The sequence below is a fragment of the Talpa occidentalis genome, unplaced genomic scaffold (genome assembly GCF_014898055.3).
Source record: "Talpa occidentalis isolate TD23 unplaced genomic scaffold, MPIMG_talOcc4v2.1 talOcc4.10, whole genome shotgun sequence".
Classification (NCBI taxonomy): domain Eukaryota; kingdom Metazoa; phylum Chordata; class Mammalia; order Eulipotyphla; family Talpidae; genus Talpa; species Talpa occidentalis.
Genome location: NW_023600993.1, coordinates 71,492,384 through 71,510,621, shown reverse-complemented (window position 1 = coordinate 71,510,621; position 18,238 = coordinate 71,492,384). Strand labels below are relative to the sequence as shown.

The 18,238-nt window shown below is 40.1% G+C and overlaps 1 protein-coding gene across 1 annotated transcript in view; it reads left to right on the top strand.

The window, feature by feature from the left end:
• SEC23B (SEC23 homolog B, COPII coat complex component) overlaps window positions 1–18,238 on the top strand; it is a 39,226-nt gene that overhangs the window by 6,613 nt on the left and 14,375 nt on the right. The window contains exons 4-14 of the mRNA XM_037494113.2: window positions 1,060–1,117; window positions 3,672–3,758; window positions 6,137–6,373; window positions 6,473–6,558; window positions 7,595–7,739; window positions 8,235–8,393; window positions 8,750–8,865; window positions 13,409–13,532; window positions 14,611–14,691; window positions 16,731–16,820; window positions 17,801–17,907. Of these exons, the coding sequence (XP_037350010.1) occupies window positions 1,060–1,117; window positions 3,672–3,758; window positions 6,137–6,373; window positions 6,473–6,558; window positions 7,595–7,739; window positions 8,235–8,393; window positions 8,750–8,865; window positions 13,409–13,532; window positions 14,611–14,691; window positions 16,731–16,820; window positions 17,801–17,907 (1,290 nt within the window). The remainder of the gene's footprint in view (window positions 1–1,059; window positions 1,118–3,671; window positions 3,759–6,136; window positions 6,374–6,472; window positions 6,559–7,594; window positions 7,740–8,234; window positions 8,394–8,749; window positions 8,866–13,408; window positions 13,533–14,610; window positions 14,692–16,730; window positions 16,821–17,800; window positions 17,908–18,238) is intronic.

Sequence of the window (18,238 nt, the reverse complement as noted above, 5' to 3'; positions counted from 1 at the left end):
AGATCTGCTGCGCCATGTGAGTTGTTCCCTGGTCAGGGATTGAACTCATGCTGCAGTGGCTGCCGACAGCTTCATAGGTTGCGTCTTAACCCCTTGAGCCACCAGGGAGGCCCCTAGATTTTTTTTTTAAAGATTTATTTATACAAGAACTGGGGTACAGTCAGAGGCGTGGGGGGGTGGTGGTGAGAAAATTCACCAGAGACAGAGTGGGGAGCAGATCAGGCAGATGGACTGAAGACACTGCTGAGGGGAGCAGCGGGCAAGATAGGAGAGGTCTGCCGTACCATTTGGGTTCCTCCCTGGCCGGCTGGGAATCAAACCTGTGCTGCAGAGGCTGTGGACAGCTTCAAGCGTGGCGCTCAACCCGCTGCGCCACCGGGAAGGCCCCTCCTTAACTTTTTTCGCATGGATTAAATGTGGTCAACATCTGGGAAGTTTTTCCTGTGTGTGAAATGTACTTTTAGTGTTGAAATTTAGTAGTCTCACATATAAGAACAATCTACAGTTTATAGAAACAATGAAATTTTGAATATTAATCTAGGAAGTCAGAAAACAAAAAAAAGGATTTTCTTCATCGCCACTGTTTGAAGGAAATTTTTGGTATACTTAACAGGCAGAACTAAAACTGCAGTGAATATTTTGTCTACATTTACCCATTTATGCATCAGCACAGAAATACACATCTGTGTGATACACTGAACTTAAAGGTTAACCTGAAGGCTTTCTACCTTTTTTTTAAAAGATTTATTTATTTATGCATATAAGAACTGTGGTACAGGCCAAAGGTGTGGGGGGTAAGAGGATTCACCAGAGACAGAGTGGGGAACAGAACAGGCAGATGTACTGAAATACATTGCTGAGGGGAGCAGTGGGAGAGATAGGAGAGGCCTGTTGCGCCATGTGGGAATATCCCTGGCCGGCCAGGGCTCAAACTCATGCTGCAGTGGCTGCCAATAGCTTTATAGTACTATGCTTAACCCCTTGCGCCACCAGGGAGGCCAGGCTTTCTACTTTAAAAGTGAAAATGATACCTAGTTGTAATACTTATTTTTCTCACAGTCAGGTTGATTATCGAGCAAAACTTTGGGCCTGTAACTTCTGTTTCCAAAGAAATCAGGTAAGTGAATTATTTTAAAATGTATTTTTTATGTTTCATTTTAGTTTACTCTAAAAAAAATTTAAGTGAAGCTGAATTTGTGTGTGCCGAGGCAAGTCAGCAGTTCTTGCTGAACTCAAGGTAAGCATGACATTCGACATTGGGTGTTAGTGAATTTTCTGTTGAATAGTATCTCAGTTTCATTATTTTGTCCTTATTTGCTGACGAAGGGACATAGAATTCCCATTTTTAAAATAAGTTCTCTGTAGGCAGTGAATATATTACCTTCAGAAAACAGGGTGTATTTCTAACTGGATAGTGCATGTTACTGAATTTTCATTTTCTGGTCTTTTTATTTTCTAGGATCAAGTATCAAAGTTGAACTTCATTTGATTTAAAAATTTTTAAATAGGTGGACTTCATGGTATATAAAGTACACTCACTAACACTGCTAGAAAAAATTGTGACCAACATGATGTACAATGCTCTAACAGATCTTAAGAAATTAATGCATGCATTTATTCTTATATTTGGCCATAACTACAAGTAATAACTCCAGTCTAAGATATAGCGCACATTAGTTCAGTGATGAAGAGATCAGTATGCAGTTGATTCCTCACCATAGACTTGGAAAGTATAGGCAGATTTCAAAGTTCATCTCCATGAGAAATTTGGAAATATGTACCAATCTTAAAAACATTTCTGTACCGGGCCTCCCCGGTGGGGCAGCGGTTGAGCGCTGGGTTATAAAGCTGTCCGCAGCCTCTGCAGCACGGGTTCGATCCCTGGCTGCTCCCCAGCCACCGGAGGAGGGTCCCACATGGCGCGCAGACCTCTCCTGCCGCCCGCTGCTCCCCTCAGCAGTGTGCTTCGGTCCTTCTGCCTGCTCTGCTCCCCGCTCTGGCTCTGGTGAATTCTCTCACCTTCCCACGCTTCTGACTGTACCCAGTGCTTGTATAAATAAATAAATCTTAAAAAAAAAAAAAAACAAAAAAAAAACCCACATTTCTGTGCCCTGTTGCATTTAGAATTGATGACTGTGTTTAATATAATTTGTCATGAAAATTCTAACACATCAAAAGACTTTTGTTGATGGATTAAAAAGACAGCCCATAGAATGGACAAAGATACTTGCAAATCATATACTTAATAAGTGATAAATATTCAGAATATATAGAGTACTTCTAATACTCAACAACAACAACAAAAAGCACAACCCAATTCAAAAATGGGGAAAGGATTTGAATAGATATTTCTCCAAAGATTTTCATGTGGCCAGTAAGCACATGGAAAATGCTCAACATCAGTCATTAGTGATGTTTACCAAGTGACCTAGCAATCCCACTTCTGGGTATATGCTCAAAAAATTCATTCACACTAATAAGTGATGCTATTTTGGTGCATACCAGAATGTACTGAATAGTTCATCATAATATTGCTAGCTTGAACAAGTTAACCTTAGTGTGAAACTGAAAGACAAGCTGCCTGTGTTCAATCCCAGCTCAACTATTTCCTGGCTATGCAACCTTGTAGTATATTATTCTGAGCTGCATCATTTTGTATAATCAATAGATAGTGATAAAATCAGGAATAAATTAACTGTTTCTATATGTGTTACTTTAAAATGAGTCTTACTCAGGTTTATCTTGCTAACTTATGGAACATAATGGTGGGTCTGATATAACTCTCCTACCACTTTATAAATAATATTGAAAGCAAGATCTTGAAAGATGTCTTGTGTTCATAGCAGCATGTTTCACAAGTTAAAATGTGCAAGTGACCAAAATAAGCTAGTCACAAAGACAAATTCAGTATGCTTCCATTTTCAGAGGTACTTGGGTAGTCAGATTCATAGTCAGAAATTGGAATGTGGTTTCCAGGAGCTGGGAGATAATGCGGAGTTATTTAATAGGTTCATGTTTTAGTTTTGCAAGAATGAAAGAATTGTGTAGATGCATTGTTAGATAGTTGCAAAACATTTTGGTGCATTTAAAACCACTGAACTGTACACTGAAAAAAGAAGATTTAGATGGTAAAGTTTATATGTATTTTACCACAATAAAAAAATTGGAGAAACAAATCAGTCAATGAGCTCTGAATTTGAAGTGTTTGCTGAGAATTAAAATGTATATGCCATTGTTAAGTACAAAAAGCAGGTTGCAAAATTGTACATATCTTAGCTCCGCTTAAGTGGAAGAAATCTGGGAGGAAACATGCCAAGATGTTGACAATAACTACCTTTAGGTGAGACGACTGCAAGGATTTTTTTCTTCCTGTTTTCTTATATTTTCCAATTTTTCTACAATGATCATATATCAGCAACTAAAATAATAAAGCCAAATAAAAACCTTAATTGTCTTCGTAGAGGATTTATTAAATAGGTAAAAGCTTTTGCTTTCCAGGACAACTTCAGGAAAGGGTTTTAAATATTGTGTTTTTTAATCATTTCAAAACTACAGTGCAACTCAAAATTGCATTTAAAAAGGTTGTAACATGTTGTAAATATAAGGCAAGGTTAAAAATTTTAAATTCTGCTTTTTGTATTTAATAGCATTGTTCTTTGTGTTCTCTTCAGTTTCCTCCAGCTTATGCAGGCATATCAGAGGTGAATCAGCCTGCTGAATTGATGCCCCAGTTTTCTACAATTGAGTACATGATACAGGTAACTTGTTATACATTTTTTTTTGAAGATTTATTTATTTATGCATAAAAGAACTGAGGTTCAGGCCAGAGATGCGGGGGGTGAGGGATCTACCAGAGACAGAGTGGGGAACAGAATAGGCAGACTGACTGAAATATACTGTTGAGGGGAGCAGCAAGGGAAGCAGGAGAGGTCTGCTGCGCCATGTGGGTGTCTCCCTGGCTGGGGATCGAACTTGTGCTGCAGTGGCTGCAGTTAGCTTCACAGCTGTGTCTTAACCCCTTGCGCCACCAGGGAGGACTTGTTATACATTTTATAAGCACTGTTAAGTTTTGAGTTTTCTTAAAATACTTTGTTTTCTGTGTCTCTAATTTGTCTGGGCAATTTAAAGATGTGACCGCAGCAGAATCCTAGGTATTATTTTATGATAATATTTACTTATGGCAGTTTTTTCAGAGCCTGAGAGAAGGCTATAAAAAAGATAGCACTAATTCATTTCCAAATCTGTCTTCCACAGCCTTCCCTGCCTTATTTGAGGTACTCCTATCTCCTAGGTGTTCAACTTCAAAACCTTAGGTTCACCTTTGATTTGTGTCTGTATTTCACGTCTAATCCACTAGGAAATCCCATTTTGTCTGTATTCACATTTTATCTAGAAAACAACCACGTCTTTCTCCCCATTGGGCTTGTCAACCTTTCTTTTCACTTGAATTTACTGGGGCAGTTATTTATGCATGCAAGAGCTGGAATGTAGGCCAGAGGTTTGGGGGGCAGTGAAAGGTTTTACTAGAGACAGTAGGGAGCAGAACAGCTGGATTGAATGAAATACACTGTTGAGGGGAGCAATGGACTAGACAGGCGAGGTCTGCTGCACCATGTGGGTTAACTCCCTGACAGGCCAGGGATCCAACTCATACTTCAGTGGCTGCTCATAGCTTGATAGTGCTGAGACTTAACTCCTTGCACCACCTGGGAGGCCCCCGAATATAACTTTTTTAAAACATGTCATGTTACTTCTTTGTTCGGAAACTTCCAATGGTGGAAATGACTGCAGAGCTCCTTGAACTTGCTCTATATTACCACTTTGACTCAGCCTTTATTAATATCCTTATTCAGCCAAGTGGGTCTCCTTGACTTTCCTCAAGTGGAAACACTCCTGCCTGTGGGCCTTTGTTCCAGCTTTTCTCGGACTGAAACTCTCTCCCCTGTGTCTGTGTTAACCTCTTCCTTTTACTCCAGGTTTTTGCTCAGATGTTACTTTCTTAATGAGACTGCCCCTATCTTCCTGCCATTTGCAGACTTCCTTACCTTCTATTTTCTAGAAAGCTAACTCTTGAAGCAAGCAGGGATCTTTGTTCTTTAGGTTTGCTGATATATCTCAGGACCTGGAACAATATCTGACTTACGGAAGGAATTCAAACAATGTAGAATAAGTTTTTGGAGACAAATAATTCTATTTATTTATTTAATATATTTTTTACATCATTTTTCATTTTTGTACGATATATGTATTTTCATCTTGGTTACAGTCCCCGTAAAATTCCCACCTCCCTTGTTTTGATCCTACTCCCTTCTACCCCCGTGTAGTGTGTCTCTGGTTTATAGTTGCTTGTTGGTTTTTTGATTTTTACTTTATTATAATTAGTCTTTTCCTGATCCCTTATTTAGATTTTCTAAATTACTGCTATGAGTGAGACCATCCAGTATTTTTCTTTTTTTTTTTCTGGCTTATTTTGCTGAGTATGATCCCTTCCAGTTCCTTCCATGTTGCTGCAAATGGCATGAGTTTATCTTTTTTAATTGCTGAGTAATATTCCGTTGTGTATATGTATCACATCTTCTTGATCCAGTCATCTATTTTTGGGCATTTGGGTTGTTTCCATAGCTTACCTGTTGTAAGTTGTGCTGCAATAAACATAGGGGTGCATGTGCCCTTTTGAATTAATGTTTTTGTGTCCTTTGGGTAAATACCTAGGAGTGGAATTGCTGGAGCATAAGGAAGCTCCATTTTTACCAGATTGAGGAACCTCCACACAGCTTTCCATAGTGGTTGGACCAGTTTGCACTCCCACCAGCAGTGCAGGAGAATTCCTTTTTCTCTACATCCTCGCCAACATTTTGTTGTTGCTAGTTTTTTTAATATGTGCCATTCTCACTGGTATAAGATGGTCTCATTGTAGTTTTGATTTGCATTTCCCTGGACAAATAATTCTTACATTTAGTTTGTTGTAATGGACCTGTCATTTAATGAAAAGTAAATAGAGGTTTGCCTATATGGCCTTATTCCCTGGCATTAAGTATTAATGAAGACTTGTTATTTACATATCTGCTTAGCTTTAAAAATAACTTGTTAATGCTCTTTGTATATTGATCACTATGCCATTTTTCTTTGCACAAAGCGAGGTGCTCAGTTCCCTCTGATCTTCCTTTATGTGATCGACATATGCCTGGAAGAAGATGACCTCCAAGCACTCAAAGAATCCCTCCAAATGTCCCTTAGTCTCCTTCCTCCAAATGCTCTGGTGGGTTTGATCACATTTGGGAGGATGGTGCAAGTTCATGAACTCAGCTGTGAAGGAATCTCCAAAAGTTATGTCTTCCGAGGGACCAAGGATTTAACTGCAAAACAAATACAGGTTTGTACCCAACCAGGACTAGAAAATTTCTTAAAAAAATTAGTCATTCATTTTTACTATTAGAGGAATGTGTCTTGTTTTGTTTTGTTTTGTTTTTAGGATATGCTGGGCCTGACCAAAACTGCCATGCCCATGCAGCAAGCCAGGCCCACTCAACCACAGGAGCACCCTTTTGCTTCAAGCAGGTGAGCCACCAAAAGATTGCTGCATAGATAGTAGTGGGCATGCAGGGCAGTCCACTGGAGTCAGCAGAGAAAATGTTAAAGACTTCTATTTCCTCATTTTTAGATTTAAAAAAAATAGATGATTAAGCCTAACTAGTATTTAATGTTTGATAATATATGTAACCAAATCAGTATATATTTAGAATTTATAGCAGATTATATAAACACACACTTATATTTGGCAATTTTGCTCAGAATGTTTTTCCTGTTAATGTTATATCATCACAAAGGTTTAAAGAGCACTGTATACAGCCAATTCCCTCCTTGTAAACACTCATAGTCCTTTTTATTTCATAAGTTAAGCTAGGAAATGGAAGTGAATTTTTTTGGGCTATGACAAACCAACCTGAGACCAGCACTTAACTTCACTCAGCCCAGTGAGTGTGTTTGGCTGCCCTGGGCAGGATTAATAACAAACATCATAAAATGCTTTATAAAATGCTGGGGCAATCTCTCACTCTCACTCACTGGAATGACACCAGTGTGCCTCTCTTTATTATTTCCAAGGCTTAAGAGACACACAAACTGAATCTTTAGAATGATGAGGGTTGTTCTCCTAAATGAACCTTTTTTTTTTTTTTTTTTTTTTTTGTGGGACCCTCGCTGGCGGCCAGGGAACGAACCTGCGCTGCAGAGGCTCCAGGCAGCCTTGCAGCCCAGCGTTCAACTGCTGCGCCATCAAGGGAGGCCCCCCTAAATGAACCTTTTATGGACTGAATTTATGTTAGGCATGTGTTTAGTGTTTCTTTATTGCGTAACTGAACTGGTCTCTTTAAATTCACTTTTCTTCCCATGCAATATATAAACATAGCTATATACTAGGCTTTTAAATTATATTCTTGAATAAAACTTCTTTGAGTTGTTAGAAACAACTTGGAAAATTTGCAAGTGTATTCTGAATAATTATTTTGAAGAACAATAACTATATTTCATCTTGGGCTGAAAACCAGAGTACTTTAGTAAGCCGGGATTAATGAGTCTCTTTAAAATCATGCAGATTTCTGCAGCCTGTTCACAAGATAGACATGAACCTCACTGACCTTCTTGGGGAGCTGCAGAGGGACCCATGGCCTGTAACTCAGGGGAAGAGACCATTGCGATCCACTGGTGTTGCTTTGTCCATTGCTGTTGGCTTGTTGGAGGTAACTTAGAATATACTGTGACCTCTCAAACCATGCAAGCTTGCTTTCAGAAGTTGTGTGTGATGGCTTGTTTGAAAAGTATTTGCGACCTAAGTCAACTGACTCCATTAATATACCTGAAAGTGCCTTAGTCATTTATTGTTACGATCCACATTGAAGGAACCCCTTGCTATTTCAAAATAAGCCAAAAGTTTTCATGAGAAACACAAGTCCATTAGGGTAGTAGAAAAAGTTCTTATGAGATATACAACTCCTTTCGGGCAGAGGAAATTAAATTAATAAATTAAGTAAATTAAAAGAAGTGTACATAATGTTCAGGCCATAGGAAATAAGGATGCTTCTCTGCATTGTCAGTTTCATTATTCCACATTCCCATCAATATTCAGACGAGCAAAAGAGAACTCGCATTTGGAGTATGGCTTTAGGCAAATGGCAATGGAAACATGCTTGGAGTGATGTTGTTTGCTTCTAAAATGCTGCCTTTTGCTATTTTAGGGTACCTTTCCAAATACAGGAGCCAGGATTATGTTGTTTACTGGGGGTCCCCCTACCCAAGGGCCTGGCATGGTGGTTGGAGATGAATTAAAGGTTCCTATTCGTTCCTGGCATGATATTGAGAAAGACAATGCACGTTTCATGAAAAAAGCAACCAAGGTAGGTACTCCTGCATGCCAGCTGTAGTTGTGGTAACCCAGGGCTAGACTTTGGCCACTCTGGAGTGACAGCTACTTTGCTGAGACCATTGTTTATGGTCAGCAAGATGCTCATGCTGACACAACCTTGCAGATCTTGGCTGCCGTTAAGTTGTTGCCCTGGCCCCAAGACCTTGGTTAGAGTAGGTGGCCTTAAAATCGTCCGAATTTGTTTTGAGATGGAAAACTAAATTCCATTTGTATGTTTTAAAGAAAAGGCTCTCCATATTCCTATATTTGATTGTATGCCTTTGTTGTGTAAGGCATACCTAGTGAATAATGTTATTGTTTTATGAAGTAGTTTCTCTCTCTTTACAGCACTATGAGATGCTTGCTAATCGAGCTGCTACTAATGGTCACTGCATTGATATTTATGCTTGTGCCTTGGATCAAACTGGACTTTTGGAGATGAAGTGTTGTACAAATCTGACTGGGTATGTTGACGGCTAACATCCGAGAAAAGTGAGAGTTCATTCTAAGGAAAGAGAAATGAATGTGATAGAACCATCAGAATGGGCAAGGCCTGCTTTGATAAACTTTAAGATAGTTCTGGCCTGGGGAGAGTGTGTGACGTCTTGGAAGAAAAAGTAGTGATTAGCAGCAAATCCCAAGGGCTCACTTGGATCAGTCACGTCAGAGTGATTTAATTTCTTCCTTAGAGTTGTTACAGAGACTAGGGCAGAGAACAAATCGTCATGGAGTATGTTGCCTTCAGCAAGGCACTTCCCTGTATATGGGGGGAAAATAGGGTCCCCTAACACAATTAGAGTAGCCCGGTTAGGAGATCTTCATTTACCTTAGTGATCTTACTTCCTGACTAACATGAGCACATTTTCAGCCTGGAGGGTGCCTTGCGGAGCAAACTAACTGTGAGTCTAAGTCCTTATCCTGTGCTCAGGTCACAGGGAAGAGCCATGGTTCTCCTAGTGCATTGGTGCCTGGTCAGAACCTCCAGGGCTCATAGGCACTGATTCGATACACATCTTTGGGCCTCACCACAGTTCTCCCTCAGAAACTTTGGGGGTGTAGCCCAGCAGTCAATTTTTTTAAAAGATTTATTTAATGCATCCAAGAACTGGAGTGTAGGCCAGAGGTTCCAGGAGGTGGAGGGAAGAGAGAGGACTCACCAGAGACAGAGTGGGGAGCAAAACAGGCAGATCTACTGAAATACACTGCTGAGGGGAGCAGCAGGTGAGACAAGAGGTCTGCTGTGCCATGTGGGTTAGCTCCCTGATTGGGAATGGAACTTGTGCCGCAGTGGCTGCTGATAGCTTGATAGTGCTGAGACTTAACCCCTTGCACCACCAGGGAGGCCCCCCAGCAATCAATTTTAACAAGTTCCCAGGGTAATTTGGTGTACATGAAAGGGTGAAAACTGCTGATGGGCAGCACTGCTCTGAATCACCCTGGGAACTTAAAAACAACTCTTGCTAGGGTCTTGTCCAACCCAGAGACTCTGATTTAATTAGCATAGGGTGTTGCACAGACATCTACATTTTTAAACTTCCTCAAGTAGAGTTCTGTTAGATTTTTTTTGTTGTTGTTGTTGAGGTAGCGTTTGTTTACAGCACTATATGATTCAGAGGTACAGGTTCACAACTTTTCAGATATATATCCCCAAGTAGTTTTAATGTGGAACAGAGTTTGAAAACCACTGATGGGGACACTTAGTGCCCAGAGTGAGCCCAGGCAGTGTCAGCCTCACTTGTTAGAAATGTAGCATGTTAAACCTTACCCCAGGCCTACCTAATCAACCTGCATTTGAACCTGCACCCTAAATGATCTGCCTGGACAGAACAGTTTGAGAAACACAGACATACAGCTTGGAGTGGGTTGAGGATTTTGCCTTTCTGATGAGCTTCCAGGTGATACTGCTAGTCCTTACTGCACAAAGGAGGGGAGGGTAGAAGATAGGACCTGAGTCCCTGAAGCTGTCCTGGAGAGCAGCAGTTGTTAGGTGATCATCCCAAACAACACTGACATAGTCTTATCAGTTAGCCACATTTAATAAGATGAATACCACCCCGTGTCCTCTAGTAGTTCTTGACTTGGAGTATCCATAGAAAAGCTTCAGTGTGTATGTGAACATCCCCGAGATTGTAGCTTGTTTATATATTTTTCTGTGGAAGGGCATCATCAGATTTTTAGTGATGATCTGGTCATTCGATCAGATTCTTAATGAGGTCTTTGACTCCTGAGTGATTTATTATTTGGGTCATATCACCTGTTACACAGTTACAGTATCAGGAAAATGTCTTAGCTGTGAAATTTAAAAATAAAGATTTAAAGATATTAATTGGTTGCTCAAGGTGAGCCAACAGTTTACCACAAAGACAAGGTGATCCTCGGTTGGGTTATAGATGTCAGTTATCTTCAGAGATCACAGTCTTGGTTTCCTTGACACTAGTCATACCAGGTCCAGATTGTATCATCTTTCTCTCTGAGCATTTCCAGTTTGTTTGTTTGTTTATTTATTTATTTTAAAAGATTGATTTGTTTATGCATATAAGAGCTGGGGTACAGGCCAGAGATGTGGGGCAGGGTTGGGAGGATTCACCAGAGACAGAGTGGGGAACAGAACAGGCAGATTGACAAATACACTGCTGAGGGGAGCAGTGGGTGAGACAGGAGAAGTCTGCCTCGCCATGTGGATTACTCCCTGGCAGGCTGGGGATTGAACTCATTCCGCAGAGGCTGCGGATTGCTTCATGGTGCAGTGCTTAATCCCTTGTGCCACCAGGGAAGCCCCACCAGTTTAAAGGAAGGTAGAGGTACACTGGAGATGTTCATAGAGAAACAGTAATAGTGGTAAAGAGTAATTGAAACCGGGCCTCCCTGGTAGCGCAGCGGGTTGAGTGCAGCTCTGTGAAGCTGTCCACAGCCTCTGCATCACGGGTTCGATCCCGGCTGGCCACGGAGATACCCATGTGGCACAGCAGACCTCTCCTCTCACCTGCTGCTCCCCTCAGCAGTGTATTTCGTCAGTCTGCCTGCTCTGTTCCCCACTCTGTCTGGTGAATGCTCTCACCCACCCGCACATATGGCCTGTACCTTGGTTCTTGTGTAAATAAATAAGTCTTTCTAAAAAAAAAAGAGTAATTGAAATCATGTGACAGGGAGAATGGTTGAAGGATCTGGAAAAGACTATGCTGAAGACAGATCAGGGTGTGAGAACTATATTCAACAATTAAAGGTCTGACCTGAGGAAAAGGAATCAGATTTGTTCTCTGTGTGACCAAAAGCTAGAACTAGAACCAGAAACTGCTGGGAAGGAAGATCTTTCTAAATGTTTATTTTTGTATAGAAGAACTGGGGTGTAGTCCAGAGGTGCAGGGGATGAGAGGATTCACTAAGAAGAGTAGGAGCTGAACAGTTGAATTTACTGAAATACACTGCTGAGGGGAGCAGCAAGAGAGATAGGAGAGGTCTGCTACGCCATATTGGTTAGCTCCCTGGCCAGTGATTGATCTCAGGCCTTAGGGGTAATAGCACTGAGGCTTAACCCCTAGGCCACCAGGGAGGCCTAGAAGATCTTTCTAAATAGCATGAGCATGGGATGGGCCACTCTGGATGGAGTAAGCTCAGTGTGGTGGTTCTCCAACCTTGCCTAGACTGAATACTGCAGAGGCAGGTGGGTATGCTGCAGAGGCAGGTGTGTGTCAGGATTAGGTAGGTGTGAGTGTGACAGAAAACCTGTAACAGGTTTGTTTCTCTCATTGAGTTGGAGAGTCAGGTCTGGTGTCTTCATTTCACTGTCATCAGAGGTTGAGGCTTCTCCTGTGCTGCTCCACTACCCTAACGTGCTAGCTATACTTCAGGGTAGTTCCTGCATATGAGACATGTTAGAGCATCAGGAAGGAGGAAGGACATCCCCTTCCTATAAGAATGTCTGCAACAAGTCACAAAGGCCACTTCCAAAAGGCACTGCTGAGTCACATGACCACATGCAAGGCACGATGGGAGTCTTTATTCTGGGAAACCATGGGTCCCATCACTAAGATAAGACCAGATGTGTTCAGAGTAGTATGGCTGGAGACATCCCATCACTAAGGAAGAGGGGATGGTGGATCTTTGGGACCAAGTTAGCTTGTCTGTCACTGGAGAAATCAGACACAGATAGCTAGACCAGATGATCTAGTGCTCTTCCTAATTCTAAGATCCTGTTTTATAACCGATGATGAGTGGGCACATAACTTGCATCAAGCTCTGCTAATCTGCCCCAAATACATAAAATGTTGACATTTTGAACACCATTTTAACTAACTTCCCAAAGGGATGAATATAGATATTCACAAGCAAGAAAAAATAATTCATGTAAAGCCAAGGATTCAGTGTTTTAAGGTAGTGAAAAGGATCTCCCACAGGCTTGGGTATTTTCCCATGCCAAAGAAGTGTGAGAGAAATTGGAGATGTTTTCTAAGTAGATAACCCATTAAATCTGTGGGTTTATTGATTGAAGAGCTTTTTGTTTGTTTGTTTTTTAAGGTTTTTTTTCCTTTTAAGTTTTTGCTTTGAAATAATTACAAATCATAGCAAATTGCAAAAATAATAGAAAGAAGTCTGACAAATGCTTCATCTAGCAATTCCCAGCAGTAGCAGCTTAACATAAATAGCATATAATATTAAAGTGGGGAAACTGACATTGCACAATACAATTAACTGTCTCATACATGCCTTGGCTTTCACCATGCACTTATTTTGGGGAGGGAGGGTATAATGTATGTATGTATAGTTCTGTGAGATCTTAGCATCTCTATATTATCAACTGTACTGATTAAGATATAGAACTATTTTAAATGTTTTAAAAATAATATCTTTTGTAGTGTAAATGGAACTTACTGTCTTCCATTTAAATTGGTCATTAACACCTTTATGGATATAGTTTCTTTTTCCTTCTTTATTGTTTGTAAATAGCAAGGGAGTAGCTGAATGGCTTTCAGTCATTCTAAATTTTCACTTTTTTTCCCCCTTTCTTAGAGGTCACATGGTGATGGGAGATTCTTTCAACACTTCTCTCTTCAAGCAGACATTCCAAAGAATTTTTAGTAAAGATTTTAATGGAGATTTCCGAATGGCTTTTGGTGCTACCTTGGAAGTAAAGGTACAGTAGATTTCTAATACTGTAATGGAGGAGTGGTATTCTTATTAAATAGATTTGTGGAAGCCTTAGCCTACTAGAGACATGCATCTAAAGATAGATTTGAAAGTTCCTCACAAAGCATATTCATTCTATCCCTTTGCTTCTCAAGGAGGAGCTGCATATTTATTAATTTTCTGAACAGAGTTGTCTGCTCTCCCGACAGTCCCCTTGAGACAGAGGAGTTAGAAGGGGTGGTGGTCTGAGCACAGAGGCAGCCATACAATGTTGGTGTAGCCAGCTGTTGGCATCTGTCACAGCATGCCCAGAACTTTGGTCTGTACTTAGTGCCTGTCTGTAGACTAGCCAGAGTATTCTAAAGGAGTGCAGCATTGTGAGTGTGGGTTTTGTGTTACCATGTAGGGACCGACAGCCCTATACACTAGTCTTTAAGGAACGGTGAAAACGTTAAAGGAGTTGTTAGAAGAGGTGATTGGAATTACTACTTTGTGAATGGGAGATAATCCTTAAATCATATCAGTTAAAACTTTATAAACAACATTCCGAAAATTGTGGGTTTTGTTTTTTTTTAAGGTGAAGATAAATGGACTTTGCTAAACTGAATGCAGATTTAAAAATCTTAAATTTGTTACCCTTGTTGGAGTCTATGTTGGAATTTATGAATTAAGCATTTTTAAAGCAACAGTATGTTCACAGATTAGAAATTTTTAAAGAATACTGTGTTCACTGATTAGAAATTGTAAATAATTATGATTATGTACATGGGATGGAAAGAAAGTATAATATTGTTGGTTGAATTGTTATTTTCTATGTGTGCAATAATTTCAAGGTTGAGAAAGTTGAAAATGCTCCATCTTTGGAACAAAGATAATGCTTTTTCTAAAGCATTTTATTAAAGGTTACTCATTCACAGTGGTTCTGGAAAAAGCTTGTAAGAACATTTGCATGCTATATTTCACATGGGATTTTCTCTTGAGTGCACTGGTAACTCATATTTTTTTCTTTAGCTTTACTTGTGGCTTTCATGAGAGCATGAAATTTTTAATTTTTAATTTTATATGCTCATATAATTCTGTTCTAGACCTCTAGGGAACTGAAGATTGCAGGAGCCATTGGACCTTGTGTATCTCTGAATGTTAAAGGACCTTGCGTGTCAGAAAATGTAAGGAAACTCCTTCATCACTGTCAACACCTGCATCCCGGGATTGAACACATTAGAAGTTTTAGAGTTGGACAGGAACCTTTGTATTGTCATCCATTAGGATGTTTCTGGTGAGGGGAGAAAGTCTGTAACTCTTACTGATGAACACATCCCTGAGGAATGGTGTCACTTCTGTCTGTCTGTCCATCTTTCTAAAGGGTCAGAGAGGATAAATATCTTCCTCAGGGTCAGAACTGATGTGGAGGATGGAGGAGCTAGAGCCCAGGTCCCCCTGCACCCACTGTCCTTGTTTGGGTCTCTCTGCTAGTGAGTTCTAGGCATTCAGTTCAGCAGAAAGGCCTTCCTACAAAGACCTGTTATGTACCTTCCATATGTACATTCAGTAAATGGAGAAACAAACTGGGAGAAAATCTATAATTCTTATAGTCTACACATTTGAATACTTTTTTCCCCCAAGATTTATTTTATTAATTTATGCACACAAGAATTGGGGTGTAGGCCAGAGGTGCAGGTGGTGAGAGGATTCACCAGAGATTGAGTGAGGAGCAGAACAGGCAGATGTATTGAAATATACTGCTGAGGGGAGCAGCAGGTAAGACAGAAGAGGGCTGTTGCGCCATGTGGGAAGCTCCCTGGCCTGCCAGGGATCAAATTCATTCTGCAGTGGCTGCTGATAGCTTCACAATGCTGAGACTTAACCCCTTGTACAACCAGGTAGGCCTGGTTTTGTTTTTAAATGACATTGATTTGTTGAAGATATAATGGTTAGTGTCTTCTAAAATAGTGTTCTATATTATTGGTATGTGATTGTTTCCTCATTATGATGTTTCATTTGTTTCTGTTGTCATGTGTTTCCTGTAAAGAAGGACTAAGGTTTGAAGGTTGTCCAGCATACTTCCTAAGTAGTATCTGTACTTGGGCTGTTTCATCAGGATCCACTGCTGGGCAGTCATCCTGTATTACTGGTGCTGAGTTTAAATTGTGAGGTGAAGGTGATGACTACCCATGTCATTCTATTATATTGGCACATTTCCCTTTTGGCATTATCAAGAACAAATCTATAGAGTGAGATTGTAGCATAGTGTGAATGTCATTTGCCAGTAGCCTTTCACCTAATGGTTTTAGAATCCATTGATTGTCCTTACTTGAATCAATGTCTGTTTTGTGACCTTGGTGAGTCTAGGTATTTTATCACCGGAAGCCACTCAATTAATTGATAGAAAGCAGCCTTCATAGGGTCTCTCTGGTGGCACAAGAGTTTAAGTTTCAGCATTATCAAGCTATCGCCAGCCACTGCAACATGAGTTCGATCCCCGGCCAGGGAGCTAACCCACATGGCGCAGCAGACATCTCCTGTCTCACCTGCTGCTCCCCTCAGCAGTGCATTTCAGACAGTCTGCCTGTGCTGATCCCCACTCTGTTTCTGGTGAATATTCTCACCCCTCACATCTCTGGTCTACATCCCAGCTCTTGTATGTCTAAATAAATAAAATAAATCTTTTTTTTTAAAAAGAAAGAAAGCAGCCTTCATACCACTAAAATCTCTGTTCTACCAAGAGTTTATATGTAACTTTTGCATAAAGGAATTGGATTTAAAGTTGTTATTTAATGGCTAACATTTTGTAACTTTTTTGTTCTAAAAATGAAGATGAAAGAAGCGCATAAAATTTTAAAGTTTGGCGGATAATTCTTTTTCTTTTCTACTCTTTATTTCCTCCCTAACCCTGATTTGAGTCTTTCTGTTGACTTCAGAATTATGTACCGTGTGTGTGTGTGTGTGTGTGTGTGTGTGTGTGTGTGTGTGTGTGTAGCTATATGTTGGTGATATAATGAAAATTAATGTGTGCTGATATAAAAAAGTTAACTTTAAAATACTGTAAATGTGTTAAACCATATTCTGTTTCATAATTGTACTTTTTTTAGTTAAATTTGATTGAGATAAGTGGCCTACCCCCTCTGAGTCAATACTTTGCATTAGAAGGTAACTGCAGGAGTAGGTTTTTATTTTTGTTTCTTGAAATTCCATTTCTCACCCTTAGGAGCTAGGTGTTGGTGGCACGAGTCAGTGGAAAATCTGTGGCTTGGATCCTACGTCTACACTTGGCATCTACTTTGAAGTAGTTAATCAGGTGAGTTGGATTTCTTCACAAATATTCATGTCATGGTATTGTATTTTTTGAAATGTTACAAACTGCTGGCCTCTGTTTTTTTCCTCCACAGTTGATGTTGCATGGGCTTGTGTTTGACCTAACACCAGACTGGCGTGTTCTCTTTTATTCCTTCTGGGGTTTGGTCAGAGTCAGACAGCATAAGCTTGTCCAATGATAAGGTCATTGGAAGAGTCATGACTTTTACCAGTCATCAAAATAGTGGTGGAGTTTTGAGTGTGTCATTTCTTTCCCTGATATTTCATTTAAAAAAAAATTCAAATACACAGATTGATTTAAAGATTTATATAGTAAAAAGCTTAAATTCTGTGATTAATATTTAATATATTTGCTTTGTCTTATATATGCCTATCAGCTCATCTTACTTTTGATGCATTTCAAAGCAAATTTCAAGTATTTAGGATTCAGCCCTAAACACTTCAACATTTATATGAATTTGAGTTCAGTGTGTATTTTAATATAGTTTTTTTAAAAAATTTTTTTTTAAAGATTTATATTTATTTATGTATGTATACAAGAACTGGGATGTAGACCAGAAGTCCAGGAGGGGGAGTGAGGTGAGAGGATTCACCAGAGACAGAGTGGGGAGCAGGACAGGAAGATCTACTGAAATACACTGCTGAGGGGAGCAGCAGGTGGTGTGCTGCACCATGTGGGTTAGTTCTCTGGGTGGGGATCGAACTCATGTTGCAGTGACTGTGGATAGCTTCATAGTGCTGAGACTTAATCCCTTGTGCCACTGTAGGCTCTATAGCATTTTTTTTAATTAGGTAAAATTATATATATTCAAATGCCCATGTCTTAAGTATGCTATTCAAAATGCTTCAGGAACCTTAATCTTCATGACTCTGTGAATCATGTTAGGAAGACCTGTGAGCTCTGTAACTGTGTTTGATTTATGCCTATAAGATTAAAAAGATGTATGACCTCTCACCCTACAGCACAACGCCCCAGTCCCCCAAGGAGGCAGAGGTGCCATCCAGTTTGTCACGCAGTATCAGCACTCCAGTACTCAGAGACGCATCCGCGTGACCACCATTGCCCGAAAGTGAGCAAGCCGGCTTTATGTCTCTTGAGCCACTGGTGTTTTTTTCCTGTGGAGTGATCATTTAACATCTATTTGTTTATCCTTGTAATTCCATTGAATGGTTCTCACCACCAGTCCTCACTGGCTCATTTGATTAGAGGAGGCAGAAGAAGAGTCAATTTGGCTAACTGAGGTAGATCTACAGGCACTTACCTAGAAGAATCATTTTATTTATTTATTTTTTCTAAAGATTTATTTTTTTATTTACTTATACAAGCAGTGGGTACAGTCAGAAGCATGGGAGGGTGAGAGAATTCACCAGAGCCAGAGCGGGGAGCAGAGCAGGCAGAAG